General features: G+C 57.7%; 1 protein-coding gene across 1 annotated transcript; it reads left to right on the top strand.

Moving 5' to 3' along the window:
* Positions 1-474: 474 nt before the first annotated feature.
* Positions 475-15,106, top strand: LOC149120295 (golgin subfamily A member 2-like; the record flags this gene model as incomplete). Its single annotated transcript, XM_089321937.1, is given in 13 exon segments — positions 475-543; positions 1,868-1,990; positions 2,836-2,908; positions 3,409-3,416; positions 10,733-10,840; positions 11,111-11,154; positions 11,275-11,338; positions 11,998-12,053; positions 12,215-12,293; positions 13,213-13,300; positions 13,654-13,982; positions 14,230-14,343; positions 14,849-15,106. Coding segments are annotated over 13 exon segments (1,413 nt in total), but the record flags the coding sequence as incomplete, so codon positions are not given.
* Positions 15,107-27,904: the final 12,798 nt, after the last annotated feature.

The following is a 27,904-nucleotide window of genomic DNA, read 5'->3' on the forward strand; positions in this document are numbered from 1 at the left end:
GCACATCTGGGAGGAGTCAGAAAGGAGTCGTGAACTGATGCAGTGTCCCCTGCTCTGCGCTCCGCGCACCTCCTGAGCCCTGGGGTCCGAGGGCCCCGGTTCGGGGGCGCCTGTGGAGAAAGGGGGTTCAGGGCGCGGGCCGGAGAGCGGCCTCTGGGGTCCGCAGACTAACTAGAATTCTGTGACGGACGCCATGAGAGGCTCCCAGAAAGGTGCGTGCGCACCCAAGGGAAATCGCCCCACCCCCAGAGTGGGCGGTGACAGAGCTGCACGCGCAGCTCCCATTTTGACGCCTCGGACCACGCCCCTCTGTTTCATCTTTCTCACTGACCAATGGGCTTGAAGTGTGGCGACCACGCCCACCCAGCCTCGCCTAGTTCTGCCCTGAAGCTGCTTCTCCTGGCTCAGTCACATACCTGCGCGGTAGCTGCCAGGAGGAACTCGCGTTGGTTGCTGGGATCGTGATGATGTGCCCCACCTCGCACCCTCCCCGCGGTGTCGGAGGAAACCTGACAGAGCAAACTGGCTGCGGCCAAGAAAAAGGTAAAACATCGGGTCGCGCCCCCCGGCCCAGCCCACTGCCCCTCTGACAGCCAGTCCGTGGCCGGGGTCTATGCGGCTACTCAGACACTCTGGTCGAGCCAGAACGCCCCTTTGGCTTCCCCCACCCAAGTCCTCTCAGCCAGCACCGCCCCCTCAGCACCCAGCCCCCGCCCTGGCTTGTCGCCCCTGGGTGACTTTGGGCCATTGGCTCCTGGGGCTCCTTGGCCCAGCCTCAGACCTCGCCTCCGGCCTCCCGAAGCCGGACCTCCTTGGGGTCTGTGGGCTCAGTCTCCAAGGACTCGGGTCCCTACCCTGCGCCCCACCTCCCCCTGCGCAGCGCATGGGTAGGGCAGAGTGGGATGTGGTGAGGTCAAATCCTCCTGGGGACTGGCATTACCTCCAGCTCGGGCTTTGATCTCCCGGCCCAGTCCCCTAAGTCCTCACCCCCTTTCTGCTTCCGCCTGCAAGGGGACTGGGGACTGGGGGACCCCCTTCCTCAGCTCAGACACTGACAGTGAGATGTGTCCCGTTCCCCGGGGGAGCTGGAAGTGTGGGCAGTGTTTCTGGGTGACCGCGGGAAAACAGGTTTGGTTTTCCCCCAGGTTTTTACTCTCCAGAGACTTACTTTGGGGGTGTGCGAGTTCTCAGGCTCCCATTCAATTTCCCTGACGCTGGGAGCAGAGTGCCCCACACTCAGGCTCTCTGGAGTGACAGCTGTGTGACCGTCTGTGGAACAGACTTTGGGAGACTAAACTTTGTAGCCTGAACCCTCCCCAGGGGAGTTTTTGAAGCTGGGTGAGGGCACTGCCACAGAGGAGCAGGCAGCAGCTTGGTGAGGCCACCCTGGGGCTTGGGACGGAACCTGTCGTGACGTCATAATGGGCCCTTGGCTGGAATAATGCCTGGGTTCTACTCTTCCTCCTCGGTTTCCAGGGTTCCTCGGGGTGCCCCTCAAAGTTCTGTGAGGTTCTGATATGGAAGGAAGGACCCAATGTCTTGTTTCCAAACCACACAAAGCGCAATTCCTGACCACATAATGTTTAACCTTCTATCTCTACCTCTGGTTTTGCTCCCAGCAGCTGCTGATTCTTGGCAGAACCCCAGAAGTGAGAGTTGGAAGCTGATTTTAAATTCCATCATTCCCTTTTATTGAAGCCATGTTGTCAGTTCTTCAGACATTAACTGATCGTTCCAGCCCCTTGAAGGGTTGTTGGTGGCATGAAGTCAGTGGTGGGCATGAGAGTTCTTGAGAACACTGTGAAGTAGGATGTGACCGCAGGGGCTTAGGGCATTCCAGAGAATCAACTGCTTTTCCTTTCCACAGTTAAGAGACTATCAGCGGAAGAACAGGCCTGGTGGTCCTGCAGGAGGAAAAAAGAAGAAAAACCTTAAAAACGGCAGTAGCCCTGAGACAACCGCTTCTCGGGGTTGTCACTCAACTGAGGATGTGAGTCTTGGCTGGCCAGGCTGCTGGGGGCTCGGGGGCTAAGGGGCAATGGGGGGTGGGGGGTTGGGGATCCAGAGGACAGTGGAAGATGGTGGAAGGGAGTGTTAGATACTGGTCAAGGACTCTGGGTCTGAATGCTCCCTTTCCCTCTGCTAGGGATATGATGTAAGGCAAACTGTTCAAGCTTTCTGGGCTTCTCTCTCCACATCTGTGAAATAGATAGGGCTGATGTTTTACTTACAAAGTTTGAGAGTTTTTGCTGTTCTTGTATTAATCCAGAATACAGGGTCTTGTAACATTCATAGTCGCTGGTATTTGCGACTTCCTCATCCCCGGCCTCAGGAAAAGCCAGGCCAGTGAGAGCAGCCCGGCCATCAGGCTGTCCCCTTAGGAAGCCCCAGGCACTGGGATGCGGCCTTGGCTCTGGGTGACCTCAGAAAAGTCACAGCCTCCCCTGGGCTTCAGTTTCAGGCTGTCAGATATTATTGGATTGGAACAGTGTCTTCTAATTGTTTAGCTGTAGCCTCCCTGTTCAAGAGAACCCTTCTGCAGAAGTCTGGTTTTAACATGGAGAGTGGGGGTCGTGTCTGGGGGAGGGTCTGAGAGCCGTGCTGGTCAGTGACTGCGCTTCCTGTGACTCTGGGGCCTGGGGACTTTTCCCTCTGTCTGGCGAGGCAGCAATGGCCAGTCTGAGAGGATGGCCTAGGGGCCACAGTGTGGATCTCTGCTCTTCCTCAGCCTCCGTTTCCTGACTCCACCTCTTCCTTCCCCGACATCCTCGCCTCTCTCTAAGCCACGTCTCTGTGTCTTCCCTGCCCTTGTTTTCCCCTTTTCACCGCCTCTAGATGCAGGACATACTGAAGGTGCTGGTGTCTGACCTTAACCATTCCAATGGGGTAGCGCTGCCCCATAGGACAAGTGGAAGGGGAGGCAGTGCCGAGACCCCCCCCTCTGGCTTGCTGCCTCCCAGATGTGCATGTCCCTGAGGCTTGTCTCATTTGGTGCAGACTCTGCCTCTGGCTTGTTTTAAGTTGCTGCCATTAACCCTCGGCCTGCTTATGTCTGCTTCCTCCCCTGCTTGGCTAATTGCATTTTTTCCCTTCCCTTGTGTCTTTTATCATCTTGGAGAGGGTAAGACACACCTCAAAGATTCGGTAATTTGGGAATAACTTCCAGAGCAGGTCTGTGGGGTTTTGGGCTTTGAATGCCCAGTGCGGTCAGACCAGGAGAAATTTGAAAACATACAAATGCTGTTACATTTTGCCCTCTGGGCAAGTAGACCAGATGGAAGTGAGTGATTTTTCAACTTGATGAATTCCATTTTGGTTTGAAAGTGAGAAGGTAGAATTAAGAGAAAATGAATTGGCTTTATAATCACAAGGATGGAGGTTAGCTTTTCAGAGGAACTAACCAGCAAGGATGTGAAGCTACCCAGACAGACCAGTGCTAGGACACTCTGCCTGCCCCTCGTCTCTTTGACAAATCAGATGGGACGCTCAACCATGTTCACTGGGCCCATGGATGGCAACGGCATTGGATGCACAGTGGTGGAAGTAGAAGAACAAGACAGGAGGTGCCATGGGGGTGGCAGAGTCCTCTGAGGGGGCAGGGGAAAGGCGGCAATAGGCCAGCTGCGTGGCTAGGTGAGGGAGGTGGGTTCCGAATGGACTTGCGGCTGGAGAAGGTGGCGTTTGAGGCCAGTGTGAAGATTAAAGGTGGGTAATATTCATCCACGTGGCGAGTGGGGGAGGCAGAGGGAGCAAAGAGGTCATAGGCAGCATCGTGAGGTCATAGAACACCTTTCAGGGCTGCAGGGAGCCTGAGTTGGGGGAGGGGAAGGGCACAGGCACATGGGGCTAGGTAGGCCATAACCTGCAGATAATGTTGGCACTTCCTGTCTAACTGCCCCAGGGCCTAGCCAGTGTAGCAGGGCTGATCTGCAGATGGGCCTAGGGAAAGGGACAGGTGGCTGGTCAACCATCATGGCAGCTCCCACCCAGGAAGGTCTGGCTAGGGGCCATGATCACTCTGCGGCCTCAGAGGAGACACAAATGGCATAGTCTGGGCGGGGCCCAGGCAAGGAGAAGTCCTGACAGCTGAATATTTGACTTCAAGTAGCTCAGTGTACTTGAGCCATCACAGTGTCTGCAAGGGTTGGCGTGAGGAGGAAGCTGGAGTCAGAGCTGGAGCTAGGAATTGGGCTCAGGCACTCTGAAGCCAGGTGCAGCCTTCTCATCTGGTGACCTGACGCCCAGGCGAAGCTCCACCTTCAGACTGAAAGCCAGGTGCAGGCTTCTCATCGGGTGTCCTGACACCCAGGCGAAGCTGGACCTTCTGATGTGAAGCGAAGGGCAGGCTTCTCATCTGGTGTTGTGACACCCATGCGAAACTCCACCTTCAGACTGAAAGCAAGGTGCAGGCTTCTCATCTGGTATCCTAACAACCACGGGAAGCTCCACCTCCAGACGTGATGTGAGCTGCTGGCTTCTCATCTGGTGTCCTGACACCCAGGCGAAGCTCCACCTTCAGACTGAAGCCAGGTGCAGGCTTCTCATCTGGTGTCCTGACACCCAAGAGAAGCTCCACCTTAAGACTGAAAGCCAGGTGCAGGCTTCTAACCTGGTGTCCTGACACCCAGGCGCAGCTCCACCTCCAGATGTGAAGGAGGTTCAGGTTTCTAATTTGGTGTCCTGACACCCAGGTGAAGCTCCATCTTCAGACTCAAAGCCTGGTGCAGGATTCTCATCTGGTGTCCTGACGCCCAGGCGAAGCTCCACCTTCAGACTGAAAGAGAGATGCAGGCTTCTCATCTGGTGTCCTGACACCCAGGCGAAGCTCCACCTTGAGACTGAAAGCCAGGTGAAGGCTCATTTGGTGTTCTGACACCAAGGTGAAGTTCTACCTCCAGATGTGAAGGAGGTTCAGGCTTCTAATCTGGTGTCCTGATGCCCAGGTAAAGCTCCCCCTTCTGACTGAAAGCCAGGTGCAGGCTTCTCATCTGGTGTCCTGACACCCAGGTGAGCTCCACTTTCAGACTGAAAGCCAGGTGAAGACTTCTCATCAGGTGTCCTGACACCCAGTCGAAGCTCCACCTTGAGACTGGATGCGAGGTGCAGGCTTCTCATCTGATGTCCTGAGACCTAGGCGAAGCTCCACCTTCAGAAGTGATGTGAAGTGCAGGCTTCTCATCTGGTGTCCTGACAGCCAGGCGAATCTCAACCTCCATACGTGAATGAGGTTCAGGCTTCTAATGCGGTGTCCTGAGGCCCAGGTGAAGCTCCACCTGCAGACTGAAAGCCAAGTGCCGGCTTCTCATCTGGTTTCCAGTTACACAGGCAGAGCTCTACCTTCAGACTGAAAGCGAGGTGCAGATTTCTCATCCGGTGTCCTTACACCCAGGCGAAGCTCCACATTCAGACTGAAAGCCAGGTGCAGGCAACTCACCTGCTGTCCTGATACCCAGCCGAGCTCCACCTTCACAATGAAAGCCACGTGCAGGCTTCTCATCTGGTGTCCTGACACCCAGGCGAAGCTCCACCTCCAGATGTAAAGGAGGTTCAGGTTTCTAATCTGATTTCCTGATGCCCAGGTGAAGCTCCCCCTTTAGACTGAAAGAGAGATGCAGGCTTCTCATCTGGTGTCCTGACACCCAGGTGCAGCTCCACCTTCAGACTCAAAGCCAGGTGCAGGCTGCTCATCTGGTTTCCAGACAAACAGGTGAAGCTCCACCTGAATAGGTGATGCGAGGTGCAGGCTTCTCACCTGGTGTCCTGTCAGCCAGGCGAAGCCCCACCTTCTGACTCAAAGCCAGGTGCAGGCTTCTCATCTGCTGTCCTGACACCCAGGAGAATCTCCACCTTCAGACTGAAACTGAGGTGCAGGCTTCTCCTCTAGTGTCCAGAACCCAGGCGTAGCTCCCCCTTCAGACTGAAAGAGAGGTTAAGGCTTCTCATCTGGTGTCCTGACACCCAGGCAAAGCTACACCTTCATAGGGAAAGCCAGTTGCAGCCTTCTCATCTGGTGTCCTGACACCCAGGGGAAGCTCCACCTTCAGACTGAAAGCCTGGTGCTGCCTTCTCATCTGGTGTCATGACACCCAGGCGAAGCTCCACTTTCAGACTGAAAGCCAGGTGCAGGCTTCTCATCTGGTGTCGTGACACCCAGGTGAAGCTCCACCTTCAGACGTGATGCAAGGTACAGGCTTCTCATCTGGTGTCGTGACACCCAGGTGATATCCACCTGCAGATGTGAAGCGAGGTTCTGGCTTCTAATCTGGTGTCCTGACGCCTAGGTGAAGCTCCACCTTCAGACTGAAAGCCAGATGCAGGCTTCTCATCTGCAATACTGACACCCAGCTGAACTCCACATTCAGACTGAAAGCGAGGTGCCGGCTTCTAATCTGGTGTCCTGATGCCCAAGAGAAGCTCAACATTCAGACTAAATTCCAAGTACAGGCTTCCCATCTGGTGTCCTGACACCCAGGCTAATCTCCACCTCCAGACGTGAAGGAGGTTCAGGCTTCTAACCTGGTGTCATGACGCCCAAGTGAAGTTCCCCCTTCAGACTGAAAGTGCGGTTTAGGCTTCTCATCTATTATCCTGATTCCCAACAGAAACTCCCACTTCAGACTAAAAGCGAGGTGCAGGCTTCTCATCTGGTGTCCTGACACCAAGGCGAAGCTCACCCTTGATGAAAGCCATGAGCATGCTTCTTATCTGGTGTCCTGACACCCAGGCAAATCACCACCTCCAGACGTGAAGGAGGTTCAGGCTTCTAATCTGGTGTCCTGAAGCCCAAGTAAAGCTCCACTTTCAGACTGAAAGCCAGGTGCAGGCTTCTCATCTGGTGTCCTGACACCCAGGCGAAGCTCCCCCTTCAGACTGAAAGCCAGGTGCAGGCTTCTCATCAGTTATCCTGATGCCCAACAGAAACTCCACCTTCATACTGAAAGCAAAGTGCAGGCTTCTCATCTGGTGTTCTGATGCCTACTAGAAGGTCTACCTTCAGACTGAAAGTCAGGTGCAGGCTTCTCATCTGGTGTCCTGACATCCGGGTGAAGCTCCACCTTCAGATGTGAAGTAAGGTGCTGGCTTCTCATCAGGTGTCCTGACACCCAGCTGAAGCTCCACCTTCAGACTGAAAGCCAGGTGCAGGCTTCTCATCTGGTGTCCTGACACCCTGGCGAAGCTCCACCTTCAGACTGAAAGCCAGGTGTAGGCTTCTCATCTGATGTCCTGATGTCCAAGATGAATTCCACCTTCAGACTGAAATCCAAGTGCAGGATTCTCATCTGGTGTCCTGACACCAGGGCAAAGTTCCACATTCAGATGTGAAGTCAGGTGCAGGCTGAAGCTCCACCTTCACCTGGTGTCCTGAGCCCACGCGTAGTTCCCCCTTCAGACTGAAGGCCAGGTGCAGGCTTCTCATCGGGTTTCCTGACACCCAGGAGAAGCTCCACCTTCAGACTGAAAGCTAGGTGCTGGCTTCTTATCTGGTGTCCCAACACCAAGGCGAAGCTCGAACTTCAGACTGAAAGCCTGGTGCAGGCTTCTCATCTGGTGTCCTGACACCCAGGCAAAGCTTCACCTCCACAGGTGAGGTGAGGTTCAGGCTTCTCATCTGGTGTCCTGACACCCAGGCGAAGCTCTACCTTCAGACGTGATGCAAGGTGCAGGTTTTCGTCTGGTGTCCTGACACCCAGGTGAAATCAACCTTCAGACTGAAAGCCAGGTGCAGGCTTCTCACCTAGTATCCTGACACCCCCCGAAGCTCCACCTTCAGACTGAAAGTCAGGTACAGGCTTCTCATCTGGCGTCCATATGCCCAGGCCAAGCACCCCTTTCAGACTGAATGCTAGGAGCAGGCTTCCCATCTGGTGTCCTGACACTCAGGCTATGCTCCACCTTCAACTGAAGGCCAGGTGCTGGCTTCTTATCTGGTGTCCCGACACCAAGGCGAAGCTCCAACTTCAGACTGAAAGCCAGGTGCAGGATTCTCATCTGGTGTCTTGACACCCAGGAGAAGTTCCATCTGCAGACATGCAGCAAGGTGCATGTTTCTCATCTGGTGTCCTGACACCCAGGCGAAGTTCTACCTTCAGACTGAAAGCCTGGTGCTGGCTTCTCATCTGGTGTTGTGATGCCCATGTTAAGCTCCACCTCAGACTGAAAGCCTGGTGCAGCTTTTCATCTGGTGTGACACCCAGGCGAAGCTCCACCTTTAGACTGAAAGCCTGGTGCAGGCTCTCATCTGGTGTCCTGACACCCAGGCGAAGCTCCCCCATCAGACCGAAAGCCAGGTGCAGGCTTCTCATCTGGTGTCCTGACACCCAGCCGAGCTCCACCTTCAGAAGTGATGCAAGGTGCAGGTTTTCGTCTGGTGTCCTGACACCCAGGTGAAATCAACCTTCAGACTGAAAGCCAGGTGCAGGCTTCTCATCTAGTGTCCTGACACCCACCGAAGCTCCACCTTCAGACGTCAAGCGAGGTCCAGGCTTCTCATCTGGTGTCCAGATGCCAGGCCAAGCACCCCTTTCAGACTGAAAGCTAGGTGCAGGCTTCCCATCTCGTGTCTTGACACTCAGGCAAAGCTCCACCTTCAGACTGAAATCCAGGTGCAGGATTCTCATCTGGTGTCCTGACACCCAGGCGAAACTCCATCTTCAGACGTGAAGCGAGGTGCAGGCTTCCATCTGGTGTCCTGACGCCCAGGCGAAGCTCCACCTTCAACTGAAGGCCAGGTGCAGGCTTCTATGCGGTGTCCTAATACCAAGGAGAAGCTCCAGCTGCAGACTAAAAGCTAGGTGCAGGCTTCTCATCTGGGGTCCTGTCACCCAGATGAAGCTCCACCTTCAGACTGAAAGCCAGGTGCAGGCTTCTCATCTGGTGTCCTGATGCCCAAGAAGAATTCCACCTTCAGACTGAAATCCAAGTGCAGCATTCTCATCTGCTGTCCTGACACCAGGGCAAAGTTCCACATCCAGATATGAAGTCAGGTGCAGGCCTCTAGCTGGTGTCCTGACACCCAGGCGAAGTTCTACCTTCAGACTAAAGGCCAGGTGCTGGCTTCTTATCTGGTGTCCTGACACCCAGCGGAGCTCCACCTTCAGACTGAAAGTCAGGTGCAGGCTTCTCATCTGGTGTCCTGACACCCAGGCGATGCTCCACCTTCAGACTGAAGGCCAGTTGCAGGCTTCTCATCTGATGTGATACCCAAGAGAAGTTCCCCCTTCAGACTGAAAGTGAGTGGCAGGCTTCTCCTCTGGTGTCCTGACACTCAGGTGAGCTCCACCTTCAGACTGACAGCCTGGTGCAGGCTTCTCATCTGGTGTCCTGACACCCAGGCGATGCTGCAACTTCAGTCTTGAAGTGAGCTGCAGGCTTCCCATCTGGTGTCCTGATGCCCACACCAAGCTCCACCTTCAGACTGAAATCCAGGTGCAGGCTTCTCATCTGGTGTCCAGACAACAGGGGAAGCTCCACCTTCAGAAGTAGAATTGTGACTTGGTTGTTCACAAAGTAATCACAGTACATAGATTCTATTTTTATTTACTTATTTATGTATTTGAAAAGCACAGTTATAGAGAAGACGAGATGAGAGAGAGGGAGAGAGGGAGAGAGGGAGAGAGAAGTGTTCCATCTGCTGGTCCACTCTCTAAAGGTATAACTGCAGAGTCAGCACGCCTTTTTCTCATGTAGGCTTTGCAGCCTGGACTCTAAGGAGGCATCCGATTGGGGTTTTCAGAGGCCAGGGCTGAAGGATCCAGAGAGCAGGCAGCAACTCCCTGCCTCCACTCAGCTTCTCTGGCTGCTGTCACTTGTTCAGCCATCTTGGCTGTGTGCGGCCGTCTGGCCTGCTGACATGAGGTGGTCTCTAGAGCCAGATGCGTGGACCGAGAGTTAGGCCTGAGCCTGGGGAGAAGCTGGATGGGGCTGGCCGAGGGAGGGGGTCCCACTGCGGCAGAAGGAGGAGAGGCTTCTCCACATCTCCAAGCACTAGATCCCCGCATTGTTCCCTAGCAGTTTTTCTGGCAATGAGGCGCCATGACCTCCATGTGCCAAATCAAAGAGCAGACGTCTTACCTGTGATTTCCTGGCTTCTTTTGGTAGAGTAGGTGTTTCTGGAGCTGCGAGATGGGGCTGAGAGGTATGCCCATGAGGCGGCTGTGGTTGATTTTATCTCCAGAAAGCAGGGAGGGGCTTCTTGGGCAACATTTCTCCTTGGAAAGGCCTGAATCAGAGAACTACAGCTGATGGTTGAGGCAGAGAGGAGGGCAGGGAGAAAGGGCGGAGAGCAGGAGAGGGCAGTGGCAGAGAGCTACCTGGAGGGAGCCCCGTCACCACCAGTGGCCTCAGCCCAGCAGGGGCCTAGAGTCAGGGTCACTGTGTGGCAGAGACTGGCTTCCTGGAAGAACACTGCCATGCTCCCTGATGTTGGTGCCCGTTCCTTCTGCCTGCTGCGGCTGCCGGAGGTCAGAGCCCTTGCTGAGGTCCAGGGAGAACCAGGGCCTCGTGTCCATGGAGGTTGTAGCCCCCTTCCTTTGAGCTTTGGCCACCTGAAAAGATGTCACGTGTCCCCAAGCCTGCGCAAGCCATTCCCACAACCCCTGTGGTTCCCAGCATGTGTGACTGTCACTCTGACTGCTACGACATCTTCCTACCTGCTCTGCGCCCTTGTGTCCATGGCAGCGAGGCACCTCCTCTCCTGCACGGCCCCCTAACCCCCTGCTCTGTTCCCTGACAGGCGCCCAAAGACCGCACTGCTCCTGCACCACCCTCTGCTGATGCCACCGTGTTACTTGGCTGTTTAGCGCCCCCTGGCGCTAGTCTAACTAGCATGGCACCAACTCAGGTTTGCCTCCATCCTTCTGCCTGCTACCCCTGTATGCTTGCACAATCTCCCTTCCCAGAGGACTGTGCCTGCTGTGCCTTCTCTTCTCCTTTCTTCCCGCAGCTTGGTTCCCAATGCCAAGCACCCTTCCCGGCACTGGGGTGGGGGAGGCCAAGATGGGGCTTTCTCTTGAGCTTGTGGCAGTGGCAGGTTGCTGGAAGGAGCTGGGCTCCTGCCACCCCTGGGTGGTTCTTACTGGAAATCAGGTGATCACTCTCTCTTCTCCCTCAGATCCATGATGCTGACCATGGCCCTGTCCTCATAGATGAGACCAAGTGAGTGTCTTCCTGTGCGGGCAGCAGTCCCTAAGCCATGGGAGTAAGGGCAGGCCACGGCCCAAGGACCTCTTTTGCATCAAGCCCCTGCACCCCTGACCTCTGTGTGCCTGTCCCTAGGACATTGTCCTCCACGGAGAGCCTGCGTCAACCTGCTCAGCAGCTCCATGGTCTTGTCTCCGAGGTACCCCAGACACTGGGACTCAGGAAGGGAGGAGAGAGAGGAGAGGACAGAATGGAGGCTGGGATTCCTGAGAGATGGGGAGATCCTGGGATAGACTGACCTGCTGGGCCGTGTTGGGCAGGCTGGGTGACGGCTTCTTCTTGGAAGCCATACAGATGAAGGACATGGCCATGAGAACGGTGACAATGTATCTCAGCGCAGGAAGCATAGGGAGAGCATCACTCAGGAAGGGAGGGGTATGGTGATGAGACCCAGGAGAAGCTGGCATAGAGGGTGATGAGAGGAAGAGGCCAGGCTGGGCAGAGGAGTTTTCCAGGTGGAGGTGGGGGGCAGAGAGGTAGTCTGAGGGTAGGCATAGAGGGTGATGAGAGGAAGAGGCCAGGCTGGGCAGAGGAGTTGCCAGGTGGAGGTGGGAGGAGAGGTAGTCTGAGGGTAGGCATAGAGGGTGATGAGAGGAAGAGGCCAGGCTGGGAGAAGAGTAGCCAGGTGGAGGTGGGGGGGGAGAGGTAGTCTGAGGGTAGGCATAGAGGGTGATGAGAGGAAGAGGCCAGGCTGGGCGAAGAGTTGCCAGGTGGAGGTGGGGGGGGAGAGGTAGTCTGAGGGTAGGGACTTGGCGGTGGAGGACGTAGCATCTCCATGGGAGCTCTTGTCTCTTCTAGTCAATGTCCTACATCAATGGAGAGGGCCTCACATCTTCCTACATGAAGGTCTGGAGGTGAGTGGCTCTGCAGGGCCAGCCCCCCTCTTCTCCCACAGCGGGGGCTGAGTGCCCTGCTGCCAGCTGAGACAGCCCGTGCCACCCCAGCCCTAATGACTGCTCTCTCTGCCTCTCCCCAAACCCTCCTGCAACTCCTCCTCTCTGCATGCGCCTCAGAGCAGGTACCAAGAGCTGGCAGTAGCCCTGGACTCCAGCTATCTAACAAACAAACAACTCAGTAACACCATAGAGGAATTGGTAAGAGCCCAGTGGGGTCCCCTGATTCCATGCTGCCCACCCTGGGCTTCTGTTTCCCCGTGGGCTATGAAGAAAGGGGCTGGGGGCCCCTGGTGCTGAGGGAGAGTGGGGTGCTGGGTGGGCCAGGTCTCAGCTGGAGGGACCCCAGAGCATGGAGCATGCAGCATGGCTCTCATCCTGTTGCTGCCCTCTCCACCTCCTCTCTTCTCCAGACACCCCTGCTTGCACCCTGGCCACACAGCCCTGGGATTGTGGCCTCTCATTCAGCACTGGCCATGAGCCTCGTGTCCCCACCCTGACTCAGGCCCTGACTTGAGCTTTGAGTTTGGACAAGCGCCTCTCCACCCTGGGCTTGAGTTTCCCAAGGAGGTGGAAATGGCAGTTGTCAAAGGTCTCTTTTAGCTCTAAGAATCCAAGATTTCCAGGCTTCCTGGGACATCAACCTCAGGGAGAGAAGGGATCTTACCTGTGCTTTTCATTCCTGTATCCCCGCTGTTAAGAGCAGCCCCAACCCCTATGTAGCACGTGCTGAGCTGTCCAACGATGTGCACACCCCTGTAAATCCAAACCTAGCGGAAGGCCTGTCTTTTCTCACATTCTGTTTCTGGAGGCTCACCTTACTGTCCCCTAAGAAGAATCCCAATTCAGACGCGGTTCCATAGCTGTGAGCAAAAACCAGCAAAGACCCACATGCTCTTTCCTTGGGAGCCTCGGGACAGGTCCTGTGCCCATAGGGTCTGAGAATGTGCCAATCCCGCCCTGGCCCCCTGTGCACCCCCTCTTGCTCTGGGAGTGGAGTAGAGGGGACATCCTTAGTCACCTTCCTTTCTTTGACTCTCCCCACAGAAACAACAGCAGCATCGGTTTAGAGGGAGGCAGTGGCCCCTGCTCATGGCTCTTTTCCCTGTGCTCTGGGCAGCTCTGCACACTGAGGGAGGAAAAGGAGTGCAGCCTGAGTCAGGTGTGGGAGTTGGAGACCACCTTGGCCGAGCTCAAGAGCCAGATGGGTAAGCAGGGGCAGAGGTGGCCTGGGAGCAGGATGGGTGTTGGGTGCCCCGGTGAGTGGTGTTGTGGCAGAGGGAAGCAGGTCTGTGCTGGTGGATGGCGAGTCTTGTCATCTCTTTGAGCATAGGTGACCTCATCTGTAAATAGGGGTGGCGCACCCACTGTCCACCATGCACGGTCAAGCACTCTGTGTCCTGGCTTGGAAGGGTAATGACCATCTGAATATGGAAAGTTGTTAGCCAAGAAGCCAGCACCGGGGTGGGGGCAAGCCGTTGGCCTGAGGAGCTAAGGACCAAGACAGGAGCTTTTTGAAAACCCAGAGGCCAGGGCCCCTGATGGCTGCTTCCTTTCTCAGCTGAGCCTCCCACCCCAGAGTCCCCAGCTTCCCCCGCGGGGCCGTCGGAGGTGGAACAGCAGCTGCAGGTGCAGGCTGAGCAGCTGCAGAAGGAGCTGGAGAGCCTGGAGGGACAGCTGCAGGCCCAGGTGCAGGGCAACGCAGGCCTGAGTCGCCTGAACCAGCAGGAGGAACAGCGGCTGCTGCAGCTGGAGCGGGAGGCGGAGCTGTGGGGCAGCCAGGCTGAGGAGCACAAGCAGAGCGACCACGTGACCATCAGCCGTGCGCTCCTGCAGAACCGGGAGCTCAAGGAGCAGCTGGCCAAGCTGCAGGATGGCTTAGTGAGACTGGTATGTTTGGCCTCCCTGGACAAGGCCTCTGGTACAAAACACTTCCCTCTGGGCCTTCACTCCCCCCCACCAAAGGGGACGGTGATGACCTAGGCAGGCGCCCTGTGAGCCAGGACCCTGCTCAAATGTCTGTTGGAGGAGAGGGGCTGAGCTTCCAGCCCTCCCAGCACTGTGGGAGGTGGGCACCTGGTGCTGGGATCCGGATGCAGCCACTTTGGGTGGCAACGGATTGCTTCTCTCTGTGCAGAGCAATGACAACATGCGGCTCACCCTCTCGCTGCAGGCAGAGCAGCACATCAAGAACGAGCTGGCCAGGGAACTCGGCCAGCTGCAGGAGAAGCTGGGGGAGCTGAAGGAAACGGTAACGCTCAGCCCGACTGTGAAGGACTGGGCCATGGGGACAAGTCTCTGGGGAGGGCAGTGCTAGGCCCAGGAGGGAGGCTGCTCCAGTCTGGAGTGACAGGTGACCTCCATGTCGACTGTCCTGCCTCTCTTAGGGCTGGTAGCCCCGGGCTCCTCCCAGGCCTGGACATCATTGTCCCACGAGAGGTGTTTCACCCACCTTAGCTACCCTTTGCTAAGCCTCAGATTCCTGACAAAGGAACTTAGCATTTTTTCCTTACACAGGTGTTGAGGATGAGCTGAGATTGTGCATGTAAAGTATTAGGCACGAGTGTTCCCCTAACAGCTGATGCCTTCCCTCTCGCGTGTGGCCTCAAGTTAAAGTGATGGGAAAGAAGGGGATGAGGTGTGAGGCTGGGTGCAGGAGACATGGGGCTCTGGGCCACTCTCCTGCAACCAGTGGAATTGGTTAGCAAGCCACCACCTGCCCTCATGCTCCCCCCACCCCCCTTGGTCTTCCGCAGATGGAGCTGAAGAGCCAGGAGGCTCAGGGTCTGCACCAACAGCGCGACCAGTGCCTGTTCCACCTGCAGCAGCACGTGGCCGCCTACACACAGCTGCACTTTGAGAAGAAGGCGCTACACAAGCAGAACCCTACTGTGCAGCAGCTCAGGAAGCAGCCACAGAAGATGCAGAGCCCCCAGGAGCGCCCAGGCTTGGGCACCAACCACTGCATCCCCTTCTTCTACCGGGCTGACGAGCATGACGACATTATCGTCTAACACCAGATGCCGTCAGCCCAGAGAGCCCCAACCCCATCCTTGCCACTCCACCCCTGCTAGCCACCCTATCCCCTGCCGTTCCTTCCCAGTTCCCTTTCCTCCTTAGCAAGAACCCCTGATGGGGAGAGAAAGGCCTCTTTAGGCTGCCTCTCTGGAGGACCCCGGGGGCTCCTGGGGCCTCCTCATTTCCAGCTCCATCCTCAGAGGCCGTGATCAACACAGGCAGCATTTGTGTGGCCCCCAGAACAGCCGAGACCAGGGGGTGCTCATCCACTTGGGAAGTCAGCCAGGCAGTTTTCATCACCCCTCTTGGGGCTAAGTGTCAGCCTGGCTGGCATAATCTGGCCGGGAACATCACGTGGGGGCATCAGCAGGCACAGACATGAGGGCATCAGGAGAGGAGGGCAACTGAGTGAGGGTCATTGCTGGGCGGGGGCACCCAGGCTAGGGCATCGCTGGGCAAGGGTCACTTCTGGGGCAGGGGCATCATCATGGGCAAGGGTCACTTCCAGGACAGGGGCATCATGGGTAAGGGTCACTTCTGGGCCAGGGCATCATGGGTAAGGGTATATGGGTGAGGAGGGCACAATAGGATGAGGGTCCTCTCTGGGCGAGGGCAGTCCCTTATTCAGGGAGGCTCCCGGTGCCAAATAACAGGGTGGCCTGGGCAAGCTGAGGCGAATGGGAGGCCGGGTGCTTACCACACGTGGCGCTCATGGTAGGCCATGCATGGTCCAGCTCTTCACTCCATGCTTGTGCCCCCAGGCAGCCCAGCTGGGAGGCACGGTCAACAGTCCTCAAACGGTCGGCTGCGGCAGGTGATGCAGGGGCACCTGTCCCCTTACTAAGAGGCACACCAGCCAGGCAGGGCCGAGGCAGGCTAGGCAGGCATTCGGGGGACTGCCTTTTCTTTAGAGGCACTTTGGGGCAGGGCAGTAGGCAGCATTCTGTCAGGCCCTAGGACAGTTGGGGCTAACTCTAGGCCTGATGAGGGGAAGAGGCTGCCTCCAGTGGGCCTCCCCACCCCCACCCCCACGTACATATTGTACTTGTGTATATTTTGTATATTCTGGGGGTAGGGCCTCCCCTGTATCATATCTGAGGCTGGAGCGTGCAAATGAGGAGGAGGTCTTAATAATTATTTGGGGCTGGGAAACGTATTTATTGACAGTCTATGGCCCAGGAAAGAGGCGGAGACAGGGTTGTGGCACCATGGTGATGTGGCTCCTGTTATTATCTTGAAATAAAGAGATTGAGTCATACTGCTTGGCCCCGTGTGTGGCAGCTTTGTTGCAGGGCCCAGGGTCTGCTGTGCTGCGGGTGGGCACTGCACAGGGCAGCAGGGCCTGCCAGCAGTGGGCAGCCTCTGTGCTGTGCTGAGTGTTCAGTGGGGTGAAGAGGCCTCTTCCAGGCTGGTCTCCTTACACCGCAACTCCAGGGGCACTGCCACCTGTGTGTGTGTGTGTGTGTGTGTGTATAGATATAATATGAGTTTTTATAGATATTTATAGAACAGGGCAGGAGCAGGACCACAGAGGGGCACACATTTTCACCAAGGTCACACCTGGAGGTGTGAGCTCACCACACAACAGAAAGTCACAGAAGAAGGGGAGGCTTTGGGGCTGAGGGGCCACTGTCAAGTCACAGAACAGCTCTCTGGACAGACTGGCAAAGGGAGGTCTCCGAGGAAGAGGAGGGATCTGGTTAGAGGTTGAAGGGGGGCCTGGGGCTCTCAGGACGGGACGGCCTTGCCTGACCCAATCGTCTGGCAGTGGGAGAGAGAGCAGAGAGAACAGTGGAGAGAGAGGAGGGAGACAGGTGATAAGCCAGGCCACGGCACTGGTGGGCAGGGCGGAGGTGGGAAGCAGCAGGAGGTGGGCATGTGGGTGAGCTTTCTGGAAAAGGCCATGGACAGGAAGGGGAAGGAAGATGGGAGGAGGAGCTGGAGTGGGTGACCAGAGCTTCCAGGGAGTCGGGGTGGAGGCTGGAGAGGGCCTCCCCTGCCACTCAAGCCACCTCTCACACAGCACCCAGGCAGCACAGCCAGAGTCCTGACACAAGCCTGGCCCTCTCGGGCTTCCCTCCTCCCTGACGGCCCTGCCTTTGGACCCACTGGCCAGGGCCAGCACTAGCCTGGGAGGCCCATGTGGCAGCCAACAGGCCTGATGGAGAAAGACAGGAAGAACCACCCTGCTTGAACCAGGAGTGGGCAGCTAAAACTGATGGCTGGAGGGGGTGCAGGAGGCACCTCAGGTACTCAAAAAGCCCAGCGTCCTCAGAGGGGACACTGGAGAGGCAGGGCGGGCAGGGGGCCACAAACTCACAAATCTAAGAGAGGAGCCTCAGCTGGTTGGGGGGCTGCAGGTCATGTAGGTGAGTCTGGGCCCTCCCTGCTGGGGAAAAGCAGAAGAGGGAGAGTCAGAGGCCAGCAAAGAGTGGTAGGTGGGGCCCTGGGCCAACTCTGCGGTCCAGCCAGGCGGAACTCAGAGTAGCTGACCTGTCCTGGCTACGGGGCTTCATCTGGGGCTGAGGACCCTGCCTTCAGCCAGTAGCAGGTGTGACAATGCCCAGGTGGGAGGCAGGAGGCTGAGTGTCCCTGCCTCGCCTGGGCTGATTGGTGCAGAGGTTTCTCAGGCTTTGAGGTCATCAAGCAACCGAAGGCTTCACCCCCGGCCACTCTCAACTGCACACCCAAGGGACAAGGTGACCCTTGGCCTGTCACCCTGGCCTGTGCTGGGGCTCCCAGGCTGGGGGGCTTGATACCCCCTGCCCCTGCCCCCTGCCCCCAGCAGCACAGCTCCGATTGGGGCAGGTGTGGCACGCCCAGGAGGAAGTTCAAAGACCTCTGGCTGCCCCACAACACCCCCCCAAGTTCCCAGCCCCTACACCATCAACCACAAGCCCCTGGCCTTTCTGGCAGCTCCAGAGGGCACCCACATCTGCCAGTGGTGCGGATCCTGTCCCGAGAACCCCCAGGCTCAGCCACGGAGGCCCTGGGCAGCTGCACTGAGTCCCGAGGCTGGCTGGGAAGGGAGAGGAGAGAGCCAGCTGGCCCAAGGACAGAAACAGGAAAGAGGGAGCCTGGCGCTGCAGTAGGGAGAGGGAGGGGCCTGGCCCTCAGGTCCCAGGGGTGCCCCCCAGTGCGGGGCTGGTGCAGTGGGGCAGATGCGGTCCTGAGGCAGGCAGAGTGGCAGGTGCCTACCTTGGCTGACGCTCCTCAGGGGGCACTGAGAGGGATTCTGAAAGACAGCTCGGGAGCCTCCCAGAGTTTTGTCTGCTCAGGAAGACTGAGGAAGGCCCACCTGTGGGCTGTGGTTGGGGCGGAGGAGGGCTGGGGGTAGCCATGATGCCACTGTGGGGGGGGCACGCAGACATCCTCCCCACATTGGGTGGGCTCAGAAATCCTCATGGGATGGAAGGCATTGCCACCCACACGGAGTCAGGTGGTGCTGGCCCACTCACAGGTTGGGGGTCACTGGAACCCTCATGGGTCAGAGGGCACGGACACCTTCACGGGGTTCAGGGGCGCTGGCAACCTCATGGGGTTGCTATCTGCAGCCATTCTCACAGTGTTGGGGGGCCCGGGAATACTCACGGGGTTGGCGGTGCTGGCACCCTCACAGCTCGAAGGGCCCTGGCACCCTAATGTGTTCAGGGAGCACAGGCACTCTCACGGGTCGAGGGGCCCAGGCACCCTCAAGAGGTCAGGGGTGCAGCCACCCTCACAGGGTTGGGAGGCGCTGGCATCCTCACAGGGTTGGGGTCTGCGGCAGCCATCCTCATGGGGTTGGGGTCTGCAGTCACACTCACGGTTCGGGGGCGCAGACATCCTCATGGGTTGGGGGGCACAGGCACCCTCACAGGATGGGGTTCACAACCATCCGCATAGGTCGTGCAGCCCAGGCATCCTCACGGGTCAGGGGCACAGACATCCTCACGGGTCTGGGGGTGCAGCCACCATGACGGGGTCGGGAGGTGCTGGCATCCTCACGGGGTCTGGGTCCGTAGCCATGCTCACGGTTCGGGAGCGCAAACATCCTCACGGGTCGGGGGGCGCAGGCACACTCATGGGGTTGGGCGGTACAGGCACACACACGAGTCAAGGGGCGCAGACATCCTCATGGGTCAGGGGCGCAGACATTCTCACGGGTCGGGGGCACAGACACCCTCACGGGATGGGGTCCGCAGCCATCCACACGGGTCGGGTGCGCAGACTTCCTCACGGGTTGGGGGCGCAGACATTCTCACGGGTCGGGGGGCATAGACACCCTCAAGGGATGGGGTCCACAACCATCCGAACGGGTCGGGGGGTGCGGGCACACGCAGGGGGTCGGGGGCACACGCACTACTCACCGTGACCAGAAGGCCCCGCGGCAGCTGCGGCGGGGTCCTGCTCAGCCCTGGAGGGAAGCGTGGGAGAGGCTGAGGCCCCGGAGCTGCTCTGAGGGGAAAGGGGGCCCGTGGGGGCGCGGGCGGAGGAGCCACCGGGACCTGGGAGCGCCCGACTGGATCCAGCTGGGCGGGGTCAGCATGGGGTCCCTCGAGGAAGGGCTGGGTGTGAGAGGGCAGTGTCTGGAGGACGTGAAAGGGACCCCGAGGGGATTTCTGAAAGGAGAACGTCTGGGGCACATCTGGGAGGAGTCAGAAAGGGCTCGTGAACTGATGCAGTGCCCCCTGCTCTGCGCTCCGCGCCCACCTCCTGAGCCCTGGGGTCCGAGGACCCCGGGGCGGGGACGCCTGTGGAGAAAGGGGGTTCAGGGCGCGGGCCGGAGAGCGGCCTCTGGGGTCCGCAGACAAACTAGAATTCTGTGACAGACACCATGAGAGGCTCCCAGCAAGCTGCGCCCGCACCTAAGGGAAATCGCCCGGCCCCCAGAGTGGGCGGTGACAGAGCTGCACGTGCAGCTCCCATTTTGACGCCTCGGACCACGCCCAGACTCCCTGGCAAAGCTCCACCTCCAGACGTGAAGCCAGGTGCAGGCTTCTCTCTGGTGTCCTGACACCGAGCCGAGCACCACCTTCAGATGTGAAGCGAGGTTCAGGCTTCTCATCTGTTGTCCTGACACCCAGGTGAATCTCCACCTTCAGAATGAAAGCCAGGTGCAGGCTTCTCATCTGGTGTCCTGACACACAGGTGAGCGCCACCTTCAGACTGAAAGCGAAGTGCAGGCTTCTCATCTGGTGTCCTGACACCCAGGCAAAGCACCACCTTCAGACTGAAAGCCAGGTGCAGGCTTCTCATCTGGTGTCCTGACACCCAGCCGAGCTCCACCTTCAGACTGAAAGCGAGGCGCAGGCTTCTCATCTGGTGTCCTGACACCCAGGCGAAGCTCGACCTTCAGACTGAAAGCGAGGTACAGCCTTCTCACCCGGTGTCCTGACACCCAGCCGAGCTTCACCTTCAGACGTGATGCGAGGTGCAGGCTTCTCATCTGGTGTCCTGATGCCCAAGAGAAGTTCCACCTTCAGACTGAAAGAGAGGGTAAGGCTTCCCATCTGGTGCCTGACTCCCTGGCAAAGCTCCACCTCAAGACGTGAAGCCAGGTGCAGGCTTCTCCTCTGGTGTCCTGACACCCAGGCGAAGCTCCACCTTCACAAGTAGAATTGTGACTTGGTTGTTCACAAAGTAATCACAGTACATAGATTCCATTTTCATTTACTTATTTTTTTATTTGAAAAGCACAGTTATAGAGAAGCCGAGATGAGAGAGAGAGAGAGAGGGAGAGAGGGAGAGAGAAGTGTTCCATCCCCGGTCCACTCTCCAAATGTATAACTGCAGAGTCAGCACGTCTCTTCCTCATCTGTAGGCTTTGCAGCCTGGACTCTAAGGAGGCAGCCGATTGGGGTTTTCAGAGGCCAGGGCTGAAGAGTCCAGAGAGCAGGCAGCAACTCCCTGCCTCCACTCAGCTTCCCTGGCTGCTGTCACTTGTTCAGCCGTCTTGACTGTGCGGCCGTCTGGCCTGCTGAGATGAGGTGGTCTCTAGAGCCAGATGCGTGGACCGAGAGTTAGGCCTGAGCCTGGGGAGAAGCTGGATGGGGCTGGCCGAGGGAGGGGGTCCTGCTGTGGGAGAAGGAGCAGAGGCTTCTCCACGTCTCCAAGCACTAGATCCCCGCATTGTTCCCTAGCAGTTTTTCTGGCAATGAGGCACCATGACCTCCATGTGCCAAGTCAAAGAGCAGACGTCTTACCTGTGATTTCCTGGCTTCTTTTGGTAGAGTAGGTGTTTCTGGAGCTGCGAGATGGGGCTGAGAGGTATGCCCATGAGGTGGCTGTGGTTGGTTTTATCTCCAGAAAGCAGGGAGGGGCTTCTTGGGCAACATTTCTCCTTGGAAAGGCCTGAATCAGAGAACTACAGCTGATGGTTGAGGCAGAGAGGAGGGCAGGGAGAAAGGGCGGAGAGCAGGAGAGGGCAGCGGCAGAGAGCTACCTGGAGGGAGCCCCGTCACCACCAGCGGCCTCGGCCCAGCAGGGGCCTAGAGTTAGGGTCACTGTGCGGCAGAGACTGGCTTCCTGGAAGAACACTGCCATGCTCCCTGATGTTGGTGCCCGTTCCTTCTGCCTGCTGCGGCTGCCGGAGGTCAGAGCCCTTGCTGAGGTCCAGGGAGAACCAGGGCCTCGTGTCCACGGAGGTCGTAGTCCCCTTCCTTTGAGCTTTGGCCACCTGAAAAGATGCCACGTGTCCCCAAGCCTGCGCAAGCCATTCCCACAACCCCTGTGGTTCCCAGCATGTGTGACTGTCACTCTGACTGCTACGACATCTTCCTACCTGATCTGCGCCCTTGTGTCCATGGCAGCGAGGCACCTCCTCTCCTGCACGGCCCCCTAACCCCCTGCTCTGTTCCCTGACAGGCGCCCAAAGACCGCGCTGCTCCTGCACCACCCTCTGCTGATGCCACCATGTTACCTGGTGGTGTAGCGCCCCCTGGCGCTAGTCTAACTAGCATGGCACCAACTCGGGTTTCTGCCTCTGTCCTTGTGTCTGCTACCCCCGTATGCTTGTACCATCTCCCTTCCCAGAGGACTGTGCCTGCTGTGCCTTCTCTTCTTCTTTCTTCCAGCAGCTTGGTTCCCAGTGCCAGGCACCAATCCCAGAGGACTGCGCCTGCTGTACCTTTTCTTCTTCCTTCCGGCAGCTTGGTTCCCAGTGCCAGGCACCCTTCCCAGCACTGGAGTGGGGCTTTCTCTTGAGCTTGTGGCAGTGGCAGGTTGCTGGAAGGAGCTGGGCTCCTGCCACCCCTGGGTGGTTCTTACTGGAAATCAGGTGATCACTCTCTCTTCTCCCTCAGATCCATGATGCTGACCATGGCCCTGTCCTCATAGATGAGACCAAGTGAGTGTCTTCCTGTGCGGGCAGCAGTCCCTAAGCCATGGGAGTGAGGGCAGGCCACGGCCCAAGGACCTCTTTTGCATCAAGCCCCTGCACCCCTGACCTCTGTGTGCCTGTCCCTAGGACATTGTCCTCTACGGAGAGCCTGCGTCAACCTGCTCAGCAGCTCCATGGTCTTGTCTCTGAGGTACCCCAGACACTGGGACTCAGGAAGGGAGGAGAGAGAGGAGAGGACAGAATGGAGGCTGGGATTCCTGAGAGATGGGGAGATCCTGGGAGAGACTGACCTGCTGGGCCATGTTGGGCAGGCTGGGTGATGGCTTCTTCTTGGAAGCCATACAGATGAAGGACATGGCCATGAGAACGGTGACCATGTATCTCAGTGCAGGAAGCACAGGGAGAGCATCACTTGGGAAGGGAGGGGGATGGTGACCTTTCTTTGACTCTCCCCACAGAAACAACAGCAGCATCGGTTTAGAGGGAGGCAGTGGCCCCTGCTCAGGAAACTGGCGCAGTTGGCTGCATGGCCCAGCTACCTGAGCCAGGCTCCACCCCCATCCTAATGGGATTGGCTGCTCCTGCTTCCCTGCCCGCCCTCAGGCAAAGTTTTAAAAGGGCCTGTTCCTGAACACGTGCTCTCTTGCCCCTTCTCCCCTGCTCTCTCTTGCTCAGTTCCTCTCTCCAGCCTCCTCCTCTGGGCTCTTGGCTCAGCTCTCCTCTCTCCTCTTCTCTGCTTTATTTTCTCTCCTTGCTAGCTCTTCTCCTCTCTGTCTTTCTCTCTTACAGTCTCCCTCCCTTTTTTCCTTTGCCGCTCCTTCACTCCAGTCTGTAGGTTGTTCCCCAATAAACCCTTTCCCTTACTCCGGTGTCCGGTGTGCTTTGCGACAGCTAACATTAAGATATAACAGTGAGACCCAAGAGAAGCTGGCATAGAGGGTGAGGAGAGGAAGAGGGCAGGCTGGGCAGAGGAGTTGCCAGGTGGAGGTGGGGGGCGGAGAGGTAGTCTGAGGGTAGGCATAGAGGGTGATGAGAGGAAGAGGCCAGGCTGGGCAGAGGAGTTGCCAGGTGGGGGGGAGGTGGTCTGAGGGTAGGCATAGAGGGTGATGAGAGGAAGAGGCCAGGCTGGGCAGAGGAGTTGCCAGGTGGGGGGGGAGAGAGGTAGTCTGAGGGTAGGCATAGATGAGAGGAAGAGGCCAAGCTGGGCAGAGGAGTTGCCAGGTGGAGGTGGGAGGAGAGGTAGTCTGAGGGTAGGGACTTGGCGGTGGAGGACGTAGCATCTCCATGGGAGCTCTTGTCTCTTCTAGTCAACGTCCTACATCAGTGGAGAGGGCCTCACATCTTCCTACATGAAGGATCTGGAGGTGAGTGGCTCTGCAGGGCCAGCCCCCCTCTTCTCCCACAGCGGGGGCTGAGTGTCCTGCTGCCAGCTGAGACAGCCCGTGCCACCCCCACCAGCCCTAATGACTGCTCTCTCTACCTCTCCTCAAACCCTCCTGCAACTCCTCCTCTCTGCATGCACCTCAGAGCCAGTACCAAGAGCTGGCAGTAGCCCTGGACTCCAGCTATCTAACAAACAAACAACTCAGTAACACCATAGAGGAATTGGTAAGAGCCCAGTGGGGTCCCCTGATTCCATGCTGCCCACCCTGGGCTTTTGGTTCTGTGGGCTCTGAAGAAAGGGGCTGGGGGCCCCTGGTGTGAGGGAGAGTGGGGTGCTGGGTGGGCCAGGTCTCAGCTGGAGGGACCCCAGAACATGGAGCATGCAACATGGCTCCCGTCCTGTCACTGCCGTCTCCGCCTCCTCTCTTCTCCAGACACCCCTGCTTGCACCCTGGCCACACAGCCCTGGGATTGTGGCCTCTTGTTCAGTGCTGGCCATGAGCCTCATGTCCCCACCCTGACTCAGGCCCTGACTTGAGCTTTGAGTTTGGACAAGCGCCTCTCCACCCTGGGCTTGAGTTTCCCAAGGAGGTGGAAATGGCAGTTGTCAAAGGTCTCTTTTAGCTCTAAGAATCCAAGATTTCCAGGCTCCCTGGGACATCAACCTCAGGGAGAGAAGGGATCTTACCTGTGCTTTTCATTCCTGTATCCCCGCTGCTAAGAGCAGCCCCAACCCCTATGTAGCACGTGCTGAGCTGTCCAACGATGCGCACACCCCTGTAAATCCAAACCTAGTGGAAAGCCCATCTTTTCTCACATTCCGTTTCCGGAGGCTCACCTTACTGTCCCCTAAGAAGAATCCCAATTCAGACGCGGTTCCATAGCTGTGAGCAAAAACCAGCAAAGACCCACATGCTCTTTCCTTGGGAGCCTCGGGACAGGCCCTGTGCCCATAGGGTCTGAGAATGTGCCAATCCCACCCTGGCCCCCTGTGCACCCCCTCTTGCTCTGGGAGTGGAGTAGAGGGGACATCCTTAGTCACCTTCCTTTCTTTGACTCTCCCCACAGAAACAACAGCAGCATTGGTTTAGAGGGAGGCAGTGGCCCCTGCTCATGGCTCTTTTCTCTGTGCTCTGGGCAGCTCTGCATGCTGAGGGAGGAGAAGGAGTGCAGCCTGGGTCAGGTGCGGGAGCTGGAGACCACCTTGGCCGAGCTCAAGAGCCAGATGGGTAAGCAGGGGCAGAGGTGGCCTGGAAGCTCCAGTAAGGGGTGTTGTGGCAGAGGGAAGCAGGTCTGTGCCGGTGGATGGAGAGTCTTGTTATCTCTTTGAGCATAGGAGACCTCATCTGTAAATAGGGGTGGCGCACCCACTGTCCACTATGCACGGTCAAGCACTCTGTGTCCTGGCTTGGAAGGGTAATGACCATCTGAATATAGAAAGTTGTTAGCCAAGAAGCCAGCACCGGGGTGGGGGCAAGCCGTTGGCCTGAGGAGCTAAGGACCAAAACAGGAGCTTTTTGAAAACCCAGAGGCCAGGGCCCCTGATGGCTGCTTCCTTTCTCAGCTGAGCCTCCCACCCCAGAGTCCCCAGCTTTCCCCGCAGGGCCGGTGGCGGTGGAATAGCAGCTACAGGCTCAGGCTGAGCAGCTGCAGAAGGAGCTGGAGAGCCTGGTGGGACAGCTGCAGGCCCAGGTGCAGGACAACGCAGGCCTGAGTCGCCTGAACCAGCAGCAGGAATAGCGGCTGCTGCAGCTGGAGCGGGAGGCGGAGCTGTGGGGCAGCCAGGCTGAGGAGCGCAAGCAGGGCGACCACGTGACCATCAGCTGTGCACTCCTGCAGAACCGGGAGCTCAAGGAGCAGCTGGCCGAGATGCAGGATGGCTTCGTGAGACTGGTGTGTTCGGCATCTGGTACAAAACACTTCCCTCTAGGCCTTCACTTCCCCCGCACCAAAGGGGACGGTGATGACCAGGAAACTCGGCCAGCTGCAGGAGAAGCTGGGGGAGCTGAAGGAAACGGTAACGCTCAGCCCGACTGTGAAGGACTGGGCCATGGGGACAAGTCTCTGGGGAGGGCAGTGCTAGGCCCAGGAGGGAGGCCGCTCCAGTCTGGAGTGACAGGTGACCTCCATATCGACTGCCCTGCCTCTATTAGGGTTGGTAGCCCCGGGCTCCTCCCAGGCCTGGACGTCATTGTCCCATGAGAGGCGTGTCACCCAGCTTCACTGGTCACTACACAAAGGCTACCCTTTGCTAAGCCTCAGATTCCTGACAAAGGAACTTAGCATTTTTTCCTTACACAGGTGTTGAGGATGAGCTGAGATTGTGCATGTAAAGTATTAGGCACGAGTGTTCCCCTAACAGCTGATGCCTTCCCTCTCGCGTGTGGCCTCAAGTTAAAGTGATGGGAAAGAAGGGGATGAGGTGTGAGGCTGGGTGCAGGAGACATGGGGCTCTGGGCCACTCTCCTGCAACCAGTGGAATTGGTTAGCAAGCCACCACCTGCCCTCATGCTCCCCCCACCCCCCTTGGTCTTCCGCAGATGGAGCTGAAGAGCCAGGAGGCTCAGGGTCTGCACCAACAGCGCGACCAGTGCCTGTTCCACCTGCAGCAGCATGTGGCCGCCTACACACAGCTGCACTTTGAGAAGAAGGCGCTACACAAGCAGAACCCTACTGTGCAGCAGCTCAGGAAGCAGCCACAGGAGATGCAGAACCCCCAGGAGTGCCCAGGCTTGGGCACCAACCACTGCATCCCCTTCTTCTACCGGGCTGACAAGCATGATGACATTATCGTCTAACACCAGATGCCATCAGCCCGGAGAGCCCCAACCCAATCCTCGCCACTCTACCCCTGCTAGCCACCCTATCCCCTGCTGTTCCTTCCCACTTCCCTTCCCTCCTTAGCAAGAATCCCTGATGGGGAGAGAAAGGCCTCTTTAGGCTGCCTCTCTGGAGGACCCCAGGGGCTCCTGGGGCCTCCTCATTTCCAGCTCCATCTTTAGAGGCCGTGATCAACACAGGCAGCATTTGTGTGGCCCCCAGAACAGCCAAGACCAGGGGGTGCTCAACCACTTGGGCAAGTCAGCCAGGCAGTTTTCATCACCCCTCTTGGGGCTAAGTGTCAGCCTGGCTGGCATAATCTGGCCAGGAACATCACGTGGGGGCATCAGCAGGCATGGACATGAGGGCATCAGGAGAGGAGGGCATCTGAGTGAGGGTCATTGCTAGGCGGGGGCACCTGGGCAAGGGCATCACTGGGCAGGGGTCACTTCTGGGGCAGGGGCATCATCATGGGCAAGGGTCACTTCCAGGACAGGGGCATCATGGGTAAGGGTCACTTCTGGGCCAGGGCATCATGGGTAAGTGTATATGGGTGAGGAGGGCACAATAGGATGAGGGTCATCTCTGGGCAAGGGCAGTCCCTTATTCAGGGAGGCTCCCGGTGCCAAATAACAGGGTGGCCTGGGCAAGCTGAGGCGAATGGGAGGCCAGGTGCTTACCACACGTGGCGGTCACAGTAGGCCAGGCGTGGTCCAGCTCTTCACTCCATGCTTGTGCCCCCAGGCAGCCCAGCTGGGAGGCACGGTCAACAGCCCTCAAAGGGTCGGCTGGGGCAGGTGATGCAGGGGCACCTGTCCCCTTACTAAGAGGCACACCAGCCAGGCAGGGCCGAGGCAGGCTAGGCAGGCATTCGGGGGACTGCCTTTTCTTTAGAGGCACTTTGGGGCAGGGCAGTAGGCAGCATTCTGTCAGGCCCTAGGACAGTTGGGGCTAACTCTAGGCCTGATGAGGGGAAGAGGCTGCCTCCAGTGGGCCTCCCCACCCCCACCCCCACGTACATATTGTACTTGTGTATATTTTGTATATTCTGGGGGTAGGGCCTCCCCTGTATCATATCTGAGGCTGGAGCGTGCAAATGAGGAGGAGGTCTTAATAATTATTTGGGGCTGGGAAACGTATTTATTGACAGTCTATGGCCCAGGAAAGAGGCGGAGACAGGGTTGTGGCACCATGGTGATGTGGCTCCTGTTATTATCTTGAAATAAAGAGATTGAGTCATACTGCTTGGCCCCGTGTGTGGCAGCTTTGT

Source organism: Oryctolagus cuniculus, chromosome 19, assembly GCF_051225735.1.
Source record: "Oryctolagus cuniculus isolate XC-2025 breed Fujian yellow rabbit chromosome 19, ASM5122573v1, whole genome shotgun sequence".
Classification (NCBI taxonomy): Eukaryota; Metazoa; Chordata; class Mammalia; order Lagomorpha; family Leporidae; genus Oryctolagus; species Oryctolagus cuniculus.